This window comes from Budorcas taxicolor, chromosome 2 (assembly GCF_023091745.1).
Source record: "Budorcas taxicolor isolate Tak-1 chromosome 2, Takin1.1, whole genome shotgun sequence".
Classification (NCBI taxonomy): Eukaryota; Metazoa; Chordata; class Mammalia; order Artiodactyla; family Bovidae; genus Budorcas; species Budorcas taxicolor.
The window spans coordinates 179,992,105-180,006,646 of NC_068911.1; the positions used below are offsets into that span (position 1 = coordinate 179,992,105).

Genomic DNA, 14,542 nt, shown 5'->3' on the forward strand with positions numbered 1-14,542 from the left:
TGGGGGGGGGGGTCCATTATTCAGGCTGCAGTATCTCAGAGCCTGGGTGCCAAAGGGGGCTGTTTCCTGTCCTGCTGGTCTTCTGGAGTGGGGAAGCCTGAGTGCTCAGTGACCAGGGCAGTGCCCAGTATACAGCAGGTACTTAAGTGCTTGCTGCTGTTGACGGCCTTGGAGGTCATCTAGTTCAGAGCTCCGCAAACGGCAGGCCAAGATTCCAGAGGCCAAATTCCACTGGTCACCTGTTTCTGTAAGAGTTTGAGCTAAGGATGGTTTGTATGTTTTACGTAGTTAAAAATGCCTCATTTTTACATGGTTGAAAGAAAAGCAAAAAAAGAGTATTTCTGATACATGAAAAGCATATAAAATTCAAATTTCAATGTCCACAGGCAAAGTTTTAAGGGAACACACTCCACTCACGTTAGGTACCACCCAGGCCAGCTTTCTCCCGATGATGGCAGAGAAGAGTAGTTGTGACAGAGCCTGTAAGGCCCAGAAAGCTGGAAATATTTACTGTTGGACACTTTTCAAAACAAGGGTTTGGCAGCTCCTGACCTAGTTCATGGGATCTGCACCTCCGGTTCTTCACAGATTCCTTTGAAAACTGGCTAAGAGCCCCGGACCCAATCTGTGGAGCTATGTGAATAAATGTGTACACAAATGTACACACACACACACACACACACACACACACACAGTTTCATGGTTTGAGGACTCCTCTCGAAGACCATCCATTAATACCAAAGACAGGTGACAAGCCTTGTTGCAGTTCAAGCCCTTGGTTTTAAATACACGAGGGGCCTCGGCTCCAGGAAGGGGGTGCGGTAGACTTGGGGCGCACAGCGAGTGCCCAGTGGGGGGATGGGGGTGGGGGTGTACCTGCCGCCGGAGCTCCTGCAGCTCCCGCCGCGCCTCCAGCCGCGAGCGCTCCACCTCCTGCAGCCTGGCCCGCAGCTCCCCAGCGTCCTTGCCCACGGCCACCCGGGCCTCCTCCAAGAGCACCAGCTTCTGCTCCTTGTCCTCGTTGGCAAGCTTCAGGCTGGAGGGATCAGAGGGCAGAGGTGGCCCCCAGTCCTAGGGAGGGTACCCTGAGTGACCCTATACAGCTGCCCTTGCCCCTGGTTTCTGGAGTGGCTCTGGCTGCCTCCTGCCCGCAGGTGCCCAGTGCCACCTGCCAAGCGGTCCTCCCCTGGGCCAGGCCCTCCAGAGACAGGGAGCAGGCCCTCGGCGGGGAGAGGTGGACCAGAAGGCACACTGGTCTCCAGGGCGATGCTGGCAGGTGGGGCCAGGGTCTGGCCCCCCCACCCCCACCCCCTGCCGCCGCCGCCGCCTCCCACCGGCCACCACCACTCCCCTTCCTGCAGGGAAGGAAAATCACCTCAAACGGGTAGAGTCTGGGCTTGGTCTGAGGGTAGGGAAACCCCACCTGTGCGATTCCCCCAGAACCGTGGGGATGGAGATAGCCCCAGGGATGAGGCTCAAGGAAGTGAGGGGCGGGGCTTGGCAAAGGGGCGGGGCTCGGTGAAGGGCCGGCACATCCCCCACCTGACCCGCTCGCTCTCTGCCGTCTTCAGGGCCGCACGCAGCTCCTCGTTGGAGCGCCGCAGGGCCTCGCGCTCCCTGGTGCCCTCGCTCAGGCTGCGCCGAAGCTCGGCCACCTCCTGGCGCTGGGCCTCGTGGCCGTCCTGGCCCTCCCGCACCTTGCGCTGGGCCTCCAGCAGCTCCCGCCGCAGCCCGCCGCGCGCCTCCTCCAGCAGGCACAGCTGGGTCCGAAGCTCTTCTGCCTGTGAGGACAGCGGGTGTCCACAGCCGAGGGCCAGGCCCCCTTGGGCTGTGTGCGAGCCCGCCCATTCCCGTCTCCGGGGCCATAGGCGCCTGCCCCATCCCTCTGCCGCGACTGGGCCTGCAGGTGAGCAGGTTATGATTTGGGGCAAAGCATGCTGGAGTCAGCGGTGCTCTGGCCTGAAAGAACCATCAATCAGGGCCTCCCCGGTGGCTCAGACGGTGAAGAGTCCGCCTGCAATGCGGGAGACCCGGTTCGATCCCTGCGTCAGGGAGAGCCCCTGGAGAGCAGAAGGCTACCCACTCCAGTATTCTTGCCTGGAGAATTCCATGGACAGAGGAGCCTGGTGGGCTGCAGTCCATGGGGTCGTAAAGTCAGACACAACTGAGCGACTAACACTACCACCACCTAATCATCAGTCAAGAGCACCCTGAAGGGACTCTGTGGTGGTCCGGTGGTTAGGACTCCACACTTCCCCTGCAGAGGGGACGGGTGTGATCCCTGGCTGGAGAAGTTGCCACATGCTGTGCAACGGAGCCCCCTGAAAAGATCGATCATCCTAAGGATCAACCTTAACACGTTATTGACCAGAGATGTATTAATACAACCTGTTACCTGAATATGTTGACCAAAAACGTTTCAATATTCACTTACAAATTGCTGGGCACAGGCATTAATTTTTGCAAAAATCCCTGGTCAATAATGAGCTAAGAAGGCAGGGACCCCACCAACCTTTCAAGTACACAGAAGGCCCTTAATAAATGTTTGCTTCCCTTCCTTCCTTCCTTCTTTCCCTTACTCTCAAGGGCACCTTCTGGGCCCCCAGCGGCCTCAGCTGTGCTGCGACACAGGGGCGAGCAGGCAGGCGGGCGGGCGGCTCACCTCGCGCAGGCAGGACTCCCGCTGGCGGCCCAGGTCCCCAGCCTGCTCCCGCAGCCTCTTCACCTCCTGGGCATGGGACGCGGCGGCCTCTTCCAGCTGGGCCCGCAGGTCCCGCAGCTCGGAAGTCAGGGCGTTCACGGTGCTCTAGGATCGATGGCTCCTCAGACTTGGGGCTGTAGTGTCCACCCCGGCCCTGCCCCCGCCAGCCCGCCCCTACTGCAGCTGGGCTAGCGGGGCACTGCCCACTGTCGGCTCCCAGCGCAGCCGCGCACGCCGGCCCGTCAGGCCCTCTGTGATCTCGACACCCGGAAGCGCTCTGCACGCAGCTCGTCTCCCCCAGGCTAGGGATTCACTGGGCCCAGCTGTACCCTCTGCCTCCAGTGGCGACCCCCAAGAAAGGGCGAAGCCTCCAGCACAGCCTGCAAGCTGCCGCAGGGCACAGCCAAGCCTTCGTCCCGGGCCACGCCCACCCGGGGCCACACCTCCGCCCCAGCCTCGGCCTACGCCCGCCCCCACCCCTCCAGCCCCGCCCACCCTACCCTGTCCTGCTCCTGGCGGCTCTGGGCGTCCCGCTTCTGTCGCTCCATCTCCAGGGAGACGGCGGCCAGGCTGTGCCGCGTCCCCATCAGCTTTTCGGACAACGCCGTCTTCTCGGACTCCTTCAGTGACAGGGCCTGGGGAGAGGCGGGAGCAAAGGGCTCGGGGTCCTGGGAGGTCCTGGGGGGATGCTTCGCCCTTTCCCCACCCCGCCCTGGGAACGGTGCCCCCGGGGGCTTGGGGCCCTGACCGGCCACCGCAGGTGGAGCCGGGGCCAAGTCGCAGCCCCAGAAAAGCGCCGGGGCACTGTTGTCACAAGAGTGGTAACCACCTGGACACAGACACAAGAGAGCGCACATCCTGAAGGGCCTTTCATTATTCCCATTTTACAGATGAGGCTACTGAGGCTCAAAGAGGTAAAGTGACCTGCCCTGGGTTATGTGGCGGGTAAGGAGATGGATGCAGCCTGCCCTGTCTCCATTACATTACAGGAAGGTCAGGAGTTAGTTCTTTCTGAGGAGGGTCAGCTGCTGCACGCAGGCTCCGTGGGGACTGCTCGGAGGCAGTCACGGGGACGCCACGCCCGGCCTGGGGTGGAGGAAGGGTGCGTGGAGGGAGTCAGCTCTTCGGGAACAACACTCATGGTGTCAGGACTGTGGTGGCTACGCGTTAAGCTCCCGCCGTGTGCCAGGCCCACCCACTGGACATGGGGGTCTCGGTGATGCCTCACAAACACCCCTTGAGTTCCCACTGTGAGGTGAGGAGACTAAGGCCCGGAAAGGACTCCTGGCCGCAAGCCTGCGTGGCGAGCAGGGACTGGCCCCTCAGGCGGCCGCCGGAGCCCACGCACCTGCTGCTTCTCAGCCTCAGCCAGGAGCAGGCCCTCGTCACGCTCCTGCTGCAGGGCGGCCATCTCCTCACTCAGCTCTTCCTTCTCAGCCTCCAGCCGGGCCAGCAGCTCCTCCCGCTCCTGCTGGAGCTGACCCTGCAGGCGGGCCCGCTCTGCGCCCAGCTCCTGCCACGCCGCCTCCTGAGGGCCAGGCCGAGGTGTGCGTGACCCATGCAGCTGGGTGGGCAGCCGCTCTCCACCCTCAGGGCGGCCGGGCCTCAGGGCAGGTGAGGTGGGTGAGAGGAAGGGCTATGACAGGGACACGCAAGGGCTGTGCAAACCCCAAGGAGCAGTGGCTAGCAGGCTGGGAGGATGGGGGCTGAGTGGAGCCGGGGGCAGAAAATGTTTTCTGGAGGAAATGAGCAGCAGTTAGTCAGGTAGAGAAAAAGAAAAAGGACCCTGGGCCCGAGTCCAGCCCCAGAGACAGCTGGGAGGAAAGAGGAAGACGAACAGGGAAACCATGGTGTTTACGGTCCCTGGAGCTCGAATTACAAGGCAGACAGGGTGAAGGCCAGGGCCAGAGCCACACGGAGCAGTCAGACCAGATCACGCCAGGCCAGCGCGCGCCGGGGGAGTGGCCTGGTTCCTAGGCACAGCAGGGGTCTCAAGCCAGGGCGGTAAGGGGCGATCTGAATTTTAGACAGTGGGCTGCGGTGGGCTCCCCTGGTGGCGCGAGGAGTAAAGAGCCAACGTGCCAGTGCAGGAGACGTAAGAGACGGGGGTTTGATCCCTGGGTCGGGAAGAGCCCCTGGAGGAGGGCATGGCAACCCACACTGGTCTCCTTGCCTGCAGAATCCCACGGACAGAGGAGCCTGGTACAGTCCATGGGGTCGCAGAGAGTCGGGACACGTCTGAGCAACTTAACACGCGCACACACAGAATGCGGAAGAAGGCCTGGGATTCGGGGTCTGGGCAGAGCAGGGCTAGGTCGGCTGTGAGGACTGAGGCGGCCTGGGTCTGGGAGCCACAGATCTACTGACATTAAGAGGCTGAGTCTGGGGCTGCAGGGAGAGGGGGGGCGGGCACGGACTCTGGCCCCCAGGACTGGGTGGGTGAGACCCACAGGCAGCACAGGCAGAGCCCACCCGGGGCCTAAGGGGGTCGCCTGGTCCCGCACACGTCCTAGCAGCTGTGAGGACACCCTGCGTAAAAGGCGGTGCTGCCCCTGCTGAGGGAGGGGGCCTCCATGCACCCAAATCCAAGAAGGCGGGGTGCGTGGGCCCCTGGCGGAGAGGGCCACAGCCCGAACCCTCTGTCAGAGGCAGCCCAGTCCAAGACGGGTGAAGCAGGGCCCTGCCCAGAGGCCTGCCCGGGAAGTGTTTCAGTGCAGTAATAACCACCAGCATCCAGAAAGCGCCTGCTCTGTGGGAAGCCCTTCGTGTGGTTGGCCTGGCCTGCCATTCCATCCTGAACAAGCTTTCTGGCCAACCTCAAACTGTCACCGTTCCCCATGGTTACGATGAGCAAGTGAAGGCACAGCGGCCTTTGGTAGCAAAACCAGCAGGCAGCCAAGACCAGGTCTGAGCCGGGCAACACAGCTCGAGAGCCGGTGTGCTCAGACACTGCTGCTCTGCTCCTCCAGTGACCTGCCCCTTACTTTCCTACGTGCTCTGGTCTCCAGAATTCACTTTCATATGCAAATAGCACTTCTCACAAATTAAAGTGCTTTCCTGCTGTACATTAGACCAGCATTTTCCAAACATGTCTGTGGACCTCCTGCCTCGGATCACCAGGGCTGGAAGTTTGGGGCCTGGGAATCTGCATGGTTGATAAGACGGGGCCCCTGATGGATCCTCCCAGCTGCCCCTAGAGCCTCTGAAACACAGATGAAGTTCCATTTCACAGATTTGGAGACTGGGGCAGAGTGAGAAGGCTGACTTGCCTGAGGTCACAGAGGAGCAAAAGCTAGTGGTTCAGAGCCACCCCCCACCCAGCCCTCCCCAGTCTGCCCCAAGGCAGCAGCCCGAACCTTTTCTCGCTGGAGGCGCTGCAGATCCTCCTCGTGGGCTGCCCGCTGTTCCCGCAGAGAGGCCTGGGCCTCCCGCTCAGTCTGCAGCAGCTTCTGGGCCGTCAGCTCCTTGTCCAGAGCAGCCCTCTGCTCTGCAGCTGCCATCTGCTGTCGCAGGCCCGCCAGCTCCCCTGTACAGGGCAGGCAGGTCTGCGGGCGAACTCCCCAGTGGGCCAGCAGACTTGGGCCAGGGGAACCAGGGGGTCAAAGTCCCAGAGGGGAAAGCGTCCCTCTGGTGTCGAGGCTGAGTTCCCCTGGAGAGCCTCCTTGCCCTCTCTGGGCCACAGTTCCCTATCAGCTGCATGGCCCAGTGGCCCTACCCACTTGGAACGGCATCTAAAGGATGAAATGACTGAAGAAGGGGCCCCAAAACGGGGAGGACACGAACATACGGCAGCCCCCGTCACTGAGCGCGTACTCTGGCGCACCTGGCGGGCATGTCACAGCTTCACATCACGCCTAGGAGGCTTACCCCCAACTCCCAGATGAGGACAGGGAGGCTCAGGGAAGACAGGGGTCCTCCCAAGGCCACGCAGCTTTCCGCAAGACGCCACCTTTAGTGACTGACTGCCACGGTATGCTTGGGGGACTGTCAGCACTAATGGAAACGGCCGCGACGAAGGTGCGCCCGACTGCAGGAGGAATCCAGACACCATCCTGGGGGCTGGAGGCCACTGGACACTGTCGGCATTCCCCTTCTTGAGGTGCTCAGTAAATGTGGAGCGAGAAAAAACCCCGAGTTCCGAGACTGCGGGCAGTGAAAGCCACCATAAAGGCAGCTGATGGCTCCAGAGAGTTCGGGGCTCTCTCACGGTCCTGCTGACGATAAGCAGCAGGCATCCTGCCAAGGCCATGCTTCCCTCACCTCATCTTGGTGAAGCCTCGGGAGGTGGGGCTCCTCATATCTGTCAGATGAGGAGCCTGCAGCCCAGAAAGAGCAGGGGCTAGGGGCCAGGTCAGCCAGAGCCAAGGACCCCAACTTCAGGGAGAGCCCAGAATTCCATGGGGTGCAGTCTGGGTGGAGCCCGGTGCTCGCCGCCCCTCGCCTCAGGCCTGCCTACCGGTCAGGGCCTCCTTGGCCAGCAGCAGGGCCCGCCCGTCTGCCTCCAGCTGCTCCCGCCGGGACTCAAGCTGCGCCAGCTGCCTCTGCACCTCAAACAGGCTGCTCTCCAGGGCTTCCTTCTCCGAGCTGCAGCACACGACATACCTGAGGCCTGGGACCCAGCGCCCGGGGCCCCAGAGGATTCCGGGGCGTGGCCAGGCAGGGCCAGGTGCCACCCTACCTGCCCAGCCGGGTCCAATGCGTGGGCGGGGCTGGTCACCGGGCGACCCTGGCCAATCCCCCCCAGGGGGGCCAGGCAGAGCCCAAGGCCTTACCGCAGGCGTGCAGCCTCCTCCGACAGGGCCCGGCCTTCACGCTCGGCGGCCGCCAGCTGCACTGCCAGGCCAGCCCTCTCCTTGGCCAGAGCCTCCTTCTCCCGCGTTGCCCGCTCCAGCGCCTCCGTCTGCCGCTGCGTCTCCTGTCGGGCCTGCTCCAGCTGCTGCTCCCGCTCGCTGACCTGCCTGGAGAGCTGGCCCCCACTAGGCACTGTGAGCGCCACCCGTGGGGTCTCCCCTGCTTATCCTGAAGCATCCCAGCCCTGGGCCTGACCCAGCCCTGGCCTGGCCTGGCAGGCAGGAGACCAGGCCCAAGCCCAGGGTCTACCCTGACGTGCTGTGTCTGGACAAATCACAGCCTTCTCTGGACCTGCAGTGCACAGGGTCCTCACTCAGTCTGGGCAGTAACCGAACCCTTGCTGTTCCCCCAGCATGTCCAGGGAAGGTGGGTATATAGCACAGACCACAGGAGAACTGCCCCACAGGCTGCAGGGAGGGGCCTGGAGCCCGGCTCCCGCGCCACACGGGCTGCTCGCTAGCGACCTCTCCCAGGAAGCCAGGCCCTCCAGGACAGACACCCTAAGGTCCCTTCCAGCTATGGTTTCCCAGCACGTCTGATTCCAGTTCTGAACTTCTCTGCCGCGTATCTACTAAGTGGAGACTCATTTTTCCAAGTGTTTACACGGTGCACTCTTCAGAACAACCCTCTGGGATGAGAGCTATCATCCCAGTGTTGCAGATGGGGCCACCAGGACATGGGGGCGTTGGGGAGCTTGCTCCAGGTCCCAGCTTGCAGAGGCGGGGCTGGATTTCAGCGGGGAATCAGGCTCCAGAGCCTGTGACTTCCAGCGTCTAGAAGCCCTCCAGTGTTGCCCCCCCACCCACCTGGGCGAGCTGCTCCTGCAGCCGGCAGCGCTCGCGGTGCAGCTCTGGGAGCTGGCGCTCCAGCACCTCCCGGGCCCGCTCCGCTGCCCGCAGGGAGCCCTCCAGGCCCTGCCGCTCCACCTCCTGCTCCAGCCGCTCCTGCTGCAGCCGATCCTGCTCCTCCTGAGACGTGGCGGCCGCCTGCTCCACCTGCCGCTGCCGGCCCAGCAAGGCCGCCTTCTCCTCCTCCAGCTGTGGGTCAGGCGGGGCTGAGAGTGGGGGCAAACCCAGCCCTTATGCTGGAAGGGGGCCCACCCATCACCCACACTGGGCTAGAGGACAGGGGAGGTTCCCGAGGGCCAAGCGCGGGGCCGGAGGCCATCAGGCCATTCGGGAGGAGATGCAGGGCCTGCGAAGCTTCTTTTCCATCAGACCACAAGGGAGGAGACAGACGGAGTCAGAGACAGGACAAGACAGAGGGACAGAGGCGTCCAGGGAGGGGTGGGCTGGGCCTGAGCTGGGCCTGGGGACGCCTCTGGGGGGTCTCTGAGGAGCAGGGGCGGGAGTAAGGCAGGAGGGTCCACGGGCCCACCACGTACCTGGGCGACAACGCGGTTCAGGGCCAGCTTGTCCTGTGCCAGACCCTCATTCAGGGCGCTCAGCTTGGACAAGGCGTCCCGCAGAGAGGCCTCCTCCGCCCTCAGCTTGGTCATGGAGAGCTCGAGCGCCACGCGGCCAGCCTCCGCCTGCAGGGTTGGAACCAGCGGCCAGACGGTCAGGCGGAGAGAGCAGCGAAGAGACGCGAGGGACGCGGAGACGCAGAAGGACGAGGAGAAAGTCAGAGAGATGGGCAGAGGGGGAGGCATGGGGAGACAAGGCCCTCAGACAGGGCGGGGCCATGAGAAGGAGATGCAGCGTGAGACAGAATCCCTGCAGATGGCCTGCTGCCCACGCAGAGCTGGACAAGGGCCGACAAGGCCGGCTCCCGCCACAGGGCACAGCCAGAGGTCAGAGGGTATCAGCGTGGGGTCAGGGGCGGGCCTGCTCAGGGCCTAGACACAGGGAGTGGGACCGGCACCAACCAAGAACTGTGCCCCCAACACTCACAGACCCCAGGACCTATGCCCAGAGATGGGGCCGGACGACCTGAGTCACAGGCCCTGCCCCAGAAGCACCTGGAAAAGCAGAGGTATGACCAGGCCTAGAGGGCAGTTCACTTATGGCTGGGATCAGAGGTCTGTTTGCGGTCCAGGACAGAGGTCAGCCTGAGTCTAGGAGGAGGGGGTCAGCCTGTGGCCAGAGGGAGAAGGCCTGGGGCCCAGGGCAGAGGTGGGCTTGTGGCGGGGTGGCAAACGGGAACCCACCTTGGCCAGTGCCTCGGCCACCTCAGCCTTCTCGGCCTGCAGCATGTCCCGCTGCAGCGTGGCACTGCTCAGCGCCTCCCGCACCTCCACCAGCTCCTTCGCCAGCCCTGAGCGCTTCCCTTCCAGCTGCTCCAGTTGTCTGTGGCTGTGGGGCAGAGGGCAGGGGTTGCCCCAGTCACTCCCCTGAGTCTCCCACAGCCAGACATGCTGGAGCAGCGAGAGGCCAGGCACGAGGCAGGAGCCTCACCCACAGGGACAGCCAAGCCCACAGTGACTCTGAACCTCAGTTTTCACATCTGCAAAATGGGGTAACACCCACCTTGTGAAGTTGTTAAAAGGACATGTGTCTTTATTGTAACCTGACATACCTCCCCAAGGGCCTTCAGAAACAAGGATAACATCCACTGGCACAACGTGCTAAACATCACTGTTACTTATGCCTCAGAGAAATAAATGAACAGTACAGTGATTAAGACGTTAACTCTAAAGCCCCAGTGATTGGGTTCAAATCCTGGGTCTTCTACTACCTAGCTGTGTGACTTTGGGCAACTTAAATGACCTTTCTGTGCTTCAGTTTCACTGTTGATAAGATGGAGCTAATAATAGCCCCTACATCACAGAGTTATTATGAAGGTGAAATAAGAGAATCTAAATGCTTAAAATGGTGTCTGGTACTTAGTAATGTTAGTATTAGTCTTATTATTATAACTTTAAATTTAAAAATAATATTAATATTAATTAGAATAATGTTACATATAAAATGTTACATTTTAATTAAATAATATGGATGACAGAGGATGAGATGGTTAGATGACATCACTGACATTTCAATGGACATGAGTTTGGGTAAACTCTGGGAGTTGGTGATGGATAGTGAAGCCTGGCGTGCTGCGGTTCGTGGGGTCGCAAAGAGTCGGACACGACTGAGCGACTGAACTGAACTGAATGTTATATGTAACTTTATATTATATATGAAGTTACATATAACTATTATTTACTGTTATCTTCCCTGGTGGCTCAGATGGTAAAACCTCTGCCTGCAGTGCGGGAGACCTGGGTTCTGTTCCTGGGTCAGGAAGATCTCCTGGAGAAGGAAATGGCAACCCACTCCAATATTCTTGCCTGGAAAATCCTATGGACGGAGGAGCGTGGTAGGCTGCAGTCCGTGGGGTCACAAAGAGTTGGATACGACGGAGCGACTTTGCTTGCTTTCATATAAATGTTATATACATGATTACAGGGAAGTTATTATATATTGTAACTACAGGGAAGCCTGCCTGCTTCCATGCTGCCATGTGTCCATGGGGTCGCAAAGAGTCGGACACGACCTGGCGACCGAACGACAAAGTATCTCCTGTCGTATTAGCTGTTATCGTCATCCACACTCTACCTCCGACCAGCTCTGATCTCTGGGAAACGACTCCACCTGCCCGAGCCCCAGTTTCCTGCAGGTCTGGCTAGGAGACCCTGCAGCAGGGGGTGCGGCGAGGACTCCGAGCGTGTGGGAGGCCCGCGCACAGTCAGTGCTCCCGAGCCCCCAGGGACAGCCAGGGCCCCGGGCCCAGCTCAGCGCCAGAAGCCACTCGCCTGCGCTCGAGCTCCCGGCGCGCCCGCGTGCAGTCCTGAGCCGCGTCCTCCCGCTCTTCCTCCAGCTGGTCCCGCTGGCGCCGCAGCTCCTCCTGGGCCACCTGCAGCTTCTCCCGCTCCTGTCGCAGCTCCTCGGCCTGCTGCTTGGCCGCATGCAGGCTGTGGACCAGGCTGTCCTTCTCCCTGCAGGACGAGAGGAGGGGCCGCTGAAGGGGCTGCCAGGGGCCCTTCCATGACGGAGGATGGCCACGCTACCGTGCTAGCCAGGAACCACAGACTGCCGTCTTCCGAGGCCCGGGCCTCCAGGAAGCCTTCCTGCCCACTCATGTGGCCCACTCATCTCCTCCACGTCTCCCTGGAGCCGACTCTTTCCAGCAAAGAGAATCCAAACATCCTTCTTCCCCATCCAGCCCACTTGGAGGCCCAGAGAAATGGGTGGAAGCCTCGCCACTGGGTGAAGAGGCCAGGCCAGGCTCGAGACATGTGGGCACTGTTGCCGCCAGGTCTGCTGGCCCACCTAGCCCAGGAAGGCCCCCTTATAGCACCCCATGCCCTTCAGTTCTGGGAGGCCCAACAGACTGGGCGTGTCCAGATCCCAAGGTCTGCTGCCCAGGCCAGCAGCACGTGGCAACCAGGGCAAGGGCAAGGGAGGGAAGAGCCTCCTTCCAAGACTGGAGTTTCTGGTTTAGGGCTGACAGCTGTCATATCCTCCACTGCCAACTCCCCTTCGCTCAAAATGGCAACCTGTGAATACACTAGATACGAAGGCTGGCAGTAGGCAGAGGAAAACATAACAACATGAAATTAAGAAAAACAATACCATGCAAAATGAGGCATTCACTAAGAATACTACTACAAAAAAGCACTCCTCCTTTCAAGGCGGGAAGCACTGGTTTTGCCATCAGATGGACCAGAATCCCATCTCCTACCCCAGTGACACTGCTGTGTGACCCTGGGCAAGGCTCTCAACCTCAAGACAGTAACAGCAGTGGGGTGCATGGGGTTGACAGGAAGGCTGACTGAGACTGTACATGTGAAGGACTTGGCAATGAGCCTGGCAAATAGGAGGTGTACGGGGGACGCTTGCAAACTGTCAGGAAACATGATGGAAAGCAAAGCCAGGCTATTAACAGGGTCAGGATGGGTGGGGGAGGGAGGGCTGTGAAGAGATTTCACCTTTTTATTTCCCTCCATTTTCAACCTTTTTATTATGTAGTTACATTAAAAAAGAAAAACAAGAACAAGAACAAAAAATCAAAACCATCAGGCAGCCAAGAATGGATAATTTCTTGTCTCTGAAATCCCCAAGAAACAGAAGAATAACACTGCCAATATGACTCTCGGGGCTGACGGAAATGTTTCCTAGTCATACGTGCACTTGATAGGAAGCTAATGCAACTGCGAGATTGAATTTTTACTTTTGTAAACGTTGCCTTATATTTGAACAGACACACGTGGCCAGTTACGACCATATTAGTGCAAATCCAGCATGTGCAGGCTGACTCATCCCTGGGGCTGGGCGCCCCACCTCTGGCCTCTGGCACCTGTTCAGGAGGTCGACAGTGCTGCGCAGGCGCTGGGCTTCCCGCTGCGCGTCCTCCTGGGCCCGGGCGGCCCCGTCGGCGTCGTCCCGCAGACGCTGCAGCTGCTCTTCCAGGGCACGGCGCTCACCCTCACTGTCACTAAGCTGCTTCCGCAGGGTGCCCAGCAAGTCCTGGCTGGCCTCATAGCGCCCCCGCATGTCCTGTGGCAGAATCACTGAGTCCAGGGAAGCCCTTGCTCTCCGCAGGACGTACACCAGCCTGCTCTGGGACCCAGACCTGCGTCCATCCCTGGGCGGCAAAGTGGAGCGAAGCCCATAGGCTCAGTTTCCACTCCCCTGCACGGTGCCCTCCCACCCTTCTGACACCTCTGCCAGGGCTCTGAACCTCCAGCTCCTGGGGCCCCAGACAACTCCTACCCAAGTCTCCCAAACACCAAGCACACTCCTTTCCGCACCCCGCGTCTGACGCCCTCACCCAAGGCTGTCTTGGTAGATGTGGGCGCCTCTTCTTCCGCTCTACACCAGGACTCTAGCTCCACCCAGGCTCCGCCCCTAGCGGCCCAAGCCCCTCCCACACCAGGACTCTAGCTCCACCCAGGCTCCGCCCCTAGCGGCCCAAGCCCCTCCCACACCAGGACTCTAGCTCCACCCAGGCTCCGCCCCTAGCGGCCCAAGCCCCTCCCACGCCAGGACTCTAGCTCCGCCCCTAGCGGCCCAAGCCCCTCCCACACCAGGACTCTAGCTCCACCCAGGCTCCGCCCCCAGCAGACCAGGCCCCTCCCACTCCAGACGCTGCGTGCTCGGCCACCTCCGGTCCCGACTCTCTACCCTCTCCCCGGGCTCTGGCTGCCCCTAGGGTTTCCTAGGGTGCTCAGGCCCCACCCACGGAGGCGCCAGGCCCGGCCCTGGGCTGGATCCCCAGCACAGGGTGCTCAAGCCCTGTCCCACCTGGACCTGTAGCTGGCGCTTGTGCAGAGCCGAGTGGATGAGGGCCAGCGTGGAGTCCGAGCATGCGGGGGACGGGCCTCGGCGCGGGGAGCGGCCGCGGCCGGGTGAGGGCCGCCTCGGCGGGGACGGGGTCCGGGCCCCCGAGAGCCCCCGCAGGCTGCCGTCCGAAGTGTCCGCTGTGCGCTCGGAGCCACTTAACTGGACGCCACTGTCCGTGTCCGACAGGACAGCCTGGGGGTGGGTCAGAGAGAAGGGGAGGGGAGCTGCGCGGTTAGTGGGGCGCAGCGCGGCCACTGGAGTCCTGGCATCCAGCTTCACCACAGACTCCGCAACACACCCTAGGGCCCTCCCAAAAGGAGGCTTCCTGATCACAGCCCTCAGCCCACCGGGACGCCTTCCGTTTACTGAGAAGACACCATAGAGCCTTTCTCAGACGAGCAGGGAACAGGCAGTGCCTCCTCTCGGGACAGAGTTGGAGCTGAGAACAGCAGGGAGGGCGCCAGGGCCCTCAACCGCTTGCAGTTCAGCTCAAAGCCACCAGGGGACGCAGTGGTCCAGGCCCGCCTGCCCTGGCCCTGCCCAGGCCCCCGCCAGTGCTGGCCTGCCTCCAACCTGGGCCATGTCCCTCAGGGTCTGCTGCAGCCCCTCTCCTTCCTCTGCCTCCAGGGCCGCCTGCTCCTGGAGCCGCAGGGATTCCTAGAGTGGCGTTGGGAAGACAAAGAAAGAGTGGTCAGGGTCTCTGCCCTAGTCAGAAACCAGGGTC

General features: G+C 61.3%; 1 protein-coding gene across 1 annotated transcript in view; it reads right to left on the bottom strand.

The window, feature by feature from the left end:
* The window catches only part of LOC128071496 (rootletin-like), a 47,817-nt gene that overhangs the window by 18,063 nt on the left and 15,212 nt on the right, over positions 1-14,542 (bottom strand). Inside the window, exons 11-25 of the mRNA XM_052664330.1 lie at positions 14,392-14,475; positions 13,780-14,010; positions 12,833-13,032; positions 11,289-11,471; positions 9,702-9,846; positions 8,937-9,083; positions 8,359-8,606; positions 7,474-7,677; positions 7,158-7,285; positions 6,058-6,227; positions 4,050-4,229; positions 3,202-3,336; positions 2,663-2,806; positions 1,543-1,781; positions 877-1,036 (exon numbers count right to left, since the gene is read on the bottom strand). Coding sequence (XP_052520290.1) covers positions 877-1,036; positions 1,543-1,781; positions 2,663-2,806; positions 3,202-3,336; positions 4,050-4,229; positions 6,058-6,227; positions 7,158-7,285; positions 7,474-7,677; positions 8,359-8,606; positions 8,937-9,083; positions 9,702-9,846; positions 11,289-11,471; positions 12,833-13,032; positions 13,780-14,010; positions 14,392-14,475 — 2,598 coding nt within the window. The remainder of the gene's footprint in view (positions 1-876; positions 1,037-1,542; positions 1,782-2,662; positions 2,807-3,201; positions 3,337-4,049; positions 4,230-6,057; positions 6,228-7,157; positions 7,286-7,473; positions 7,678-8,358; positions 8,607-8,936; positions 9,084-9,701; positions 9,847-11,288; positions 11,472-12,832; positions 13,033-13,779; positions 14,011-14,391; positions 14,476-14,542) is intronic.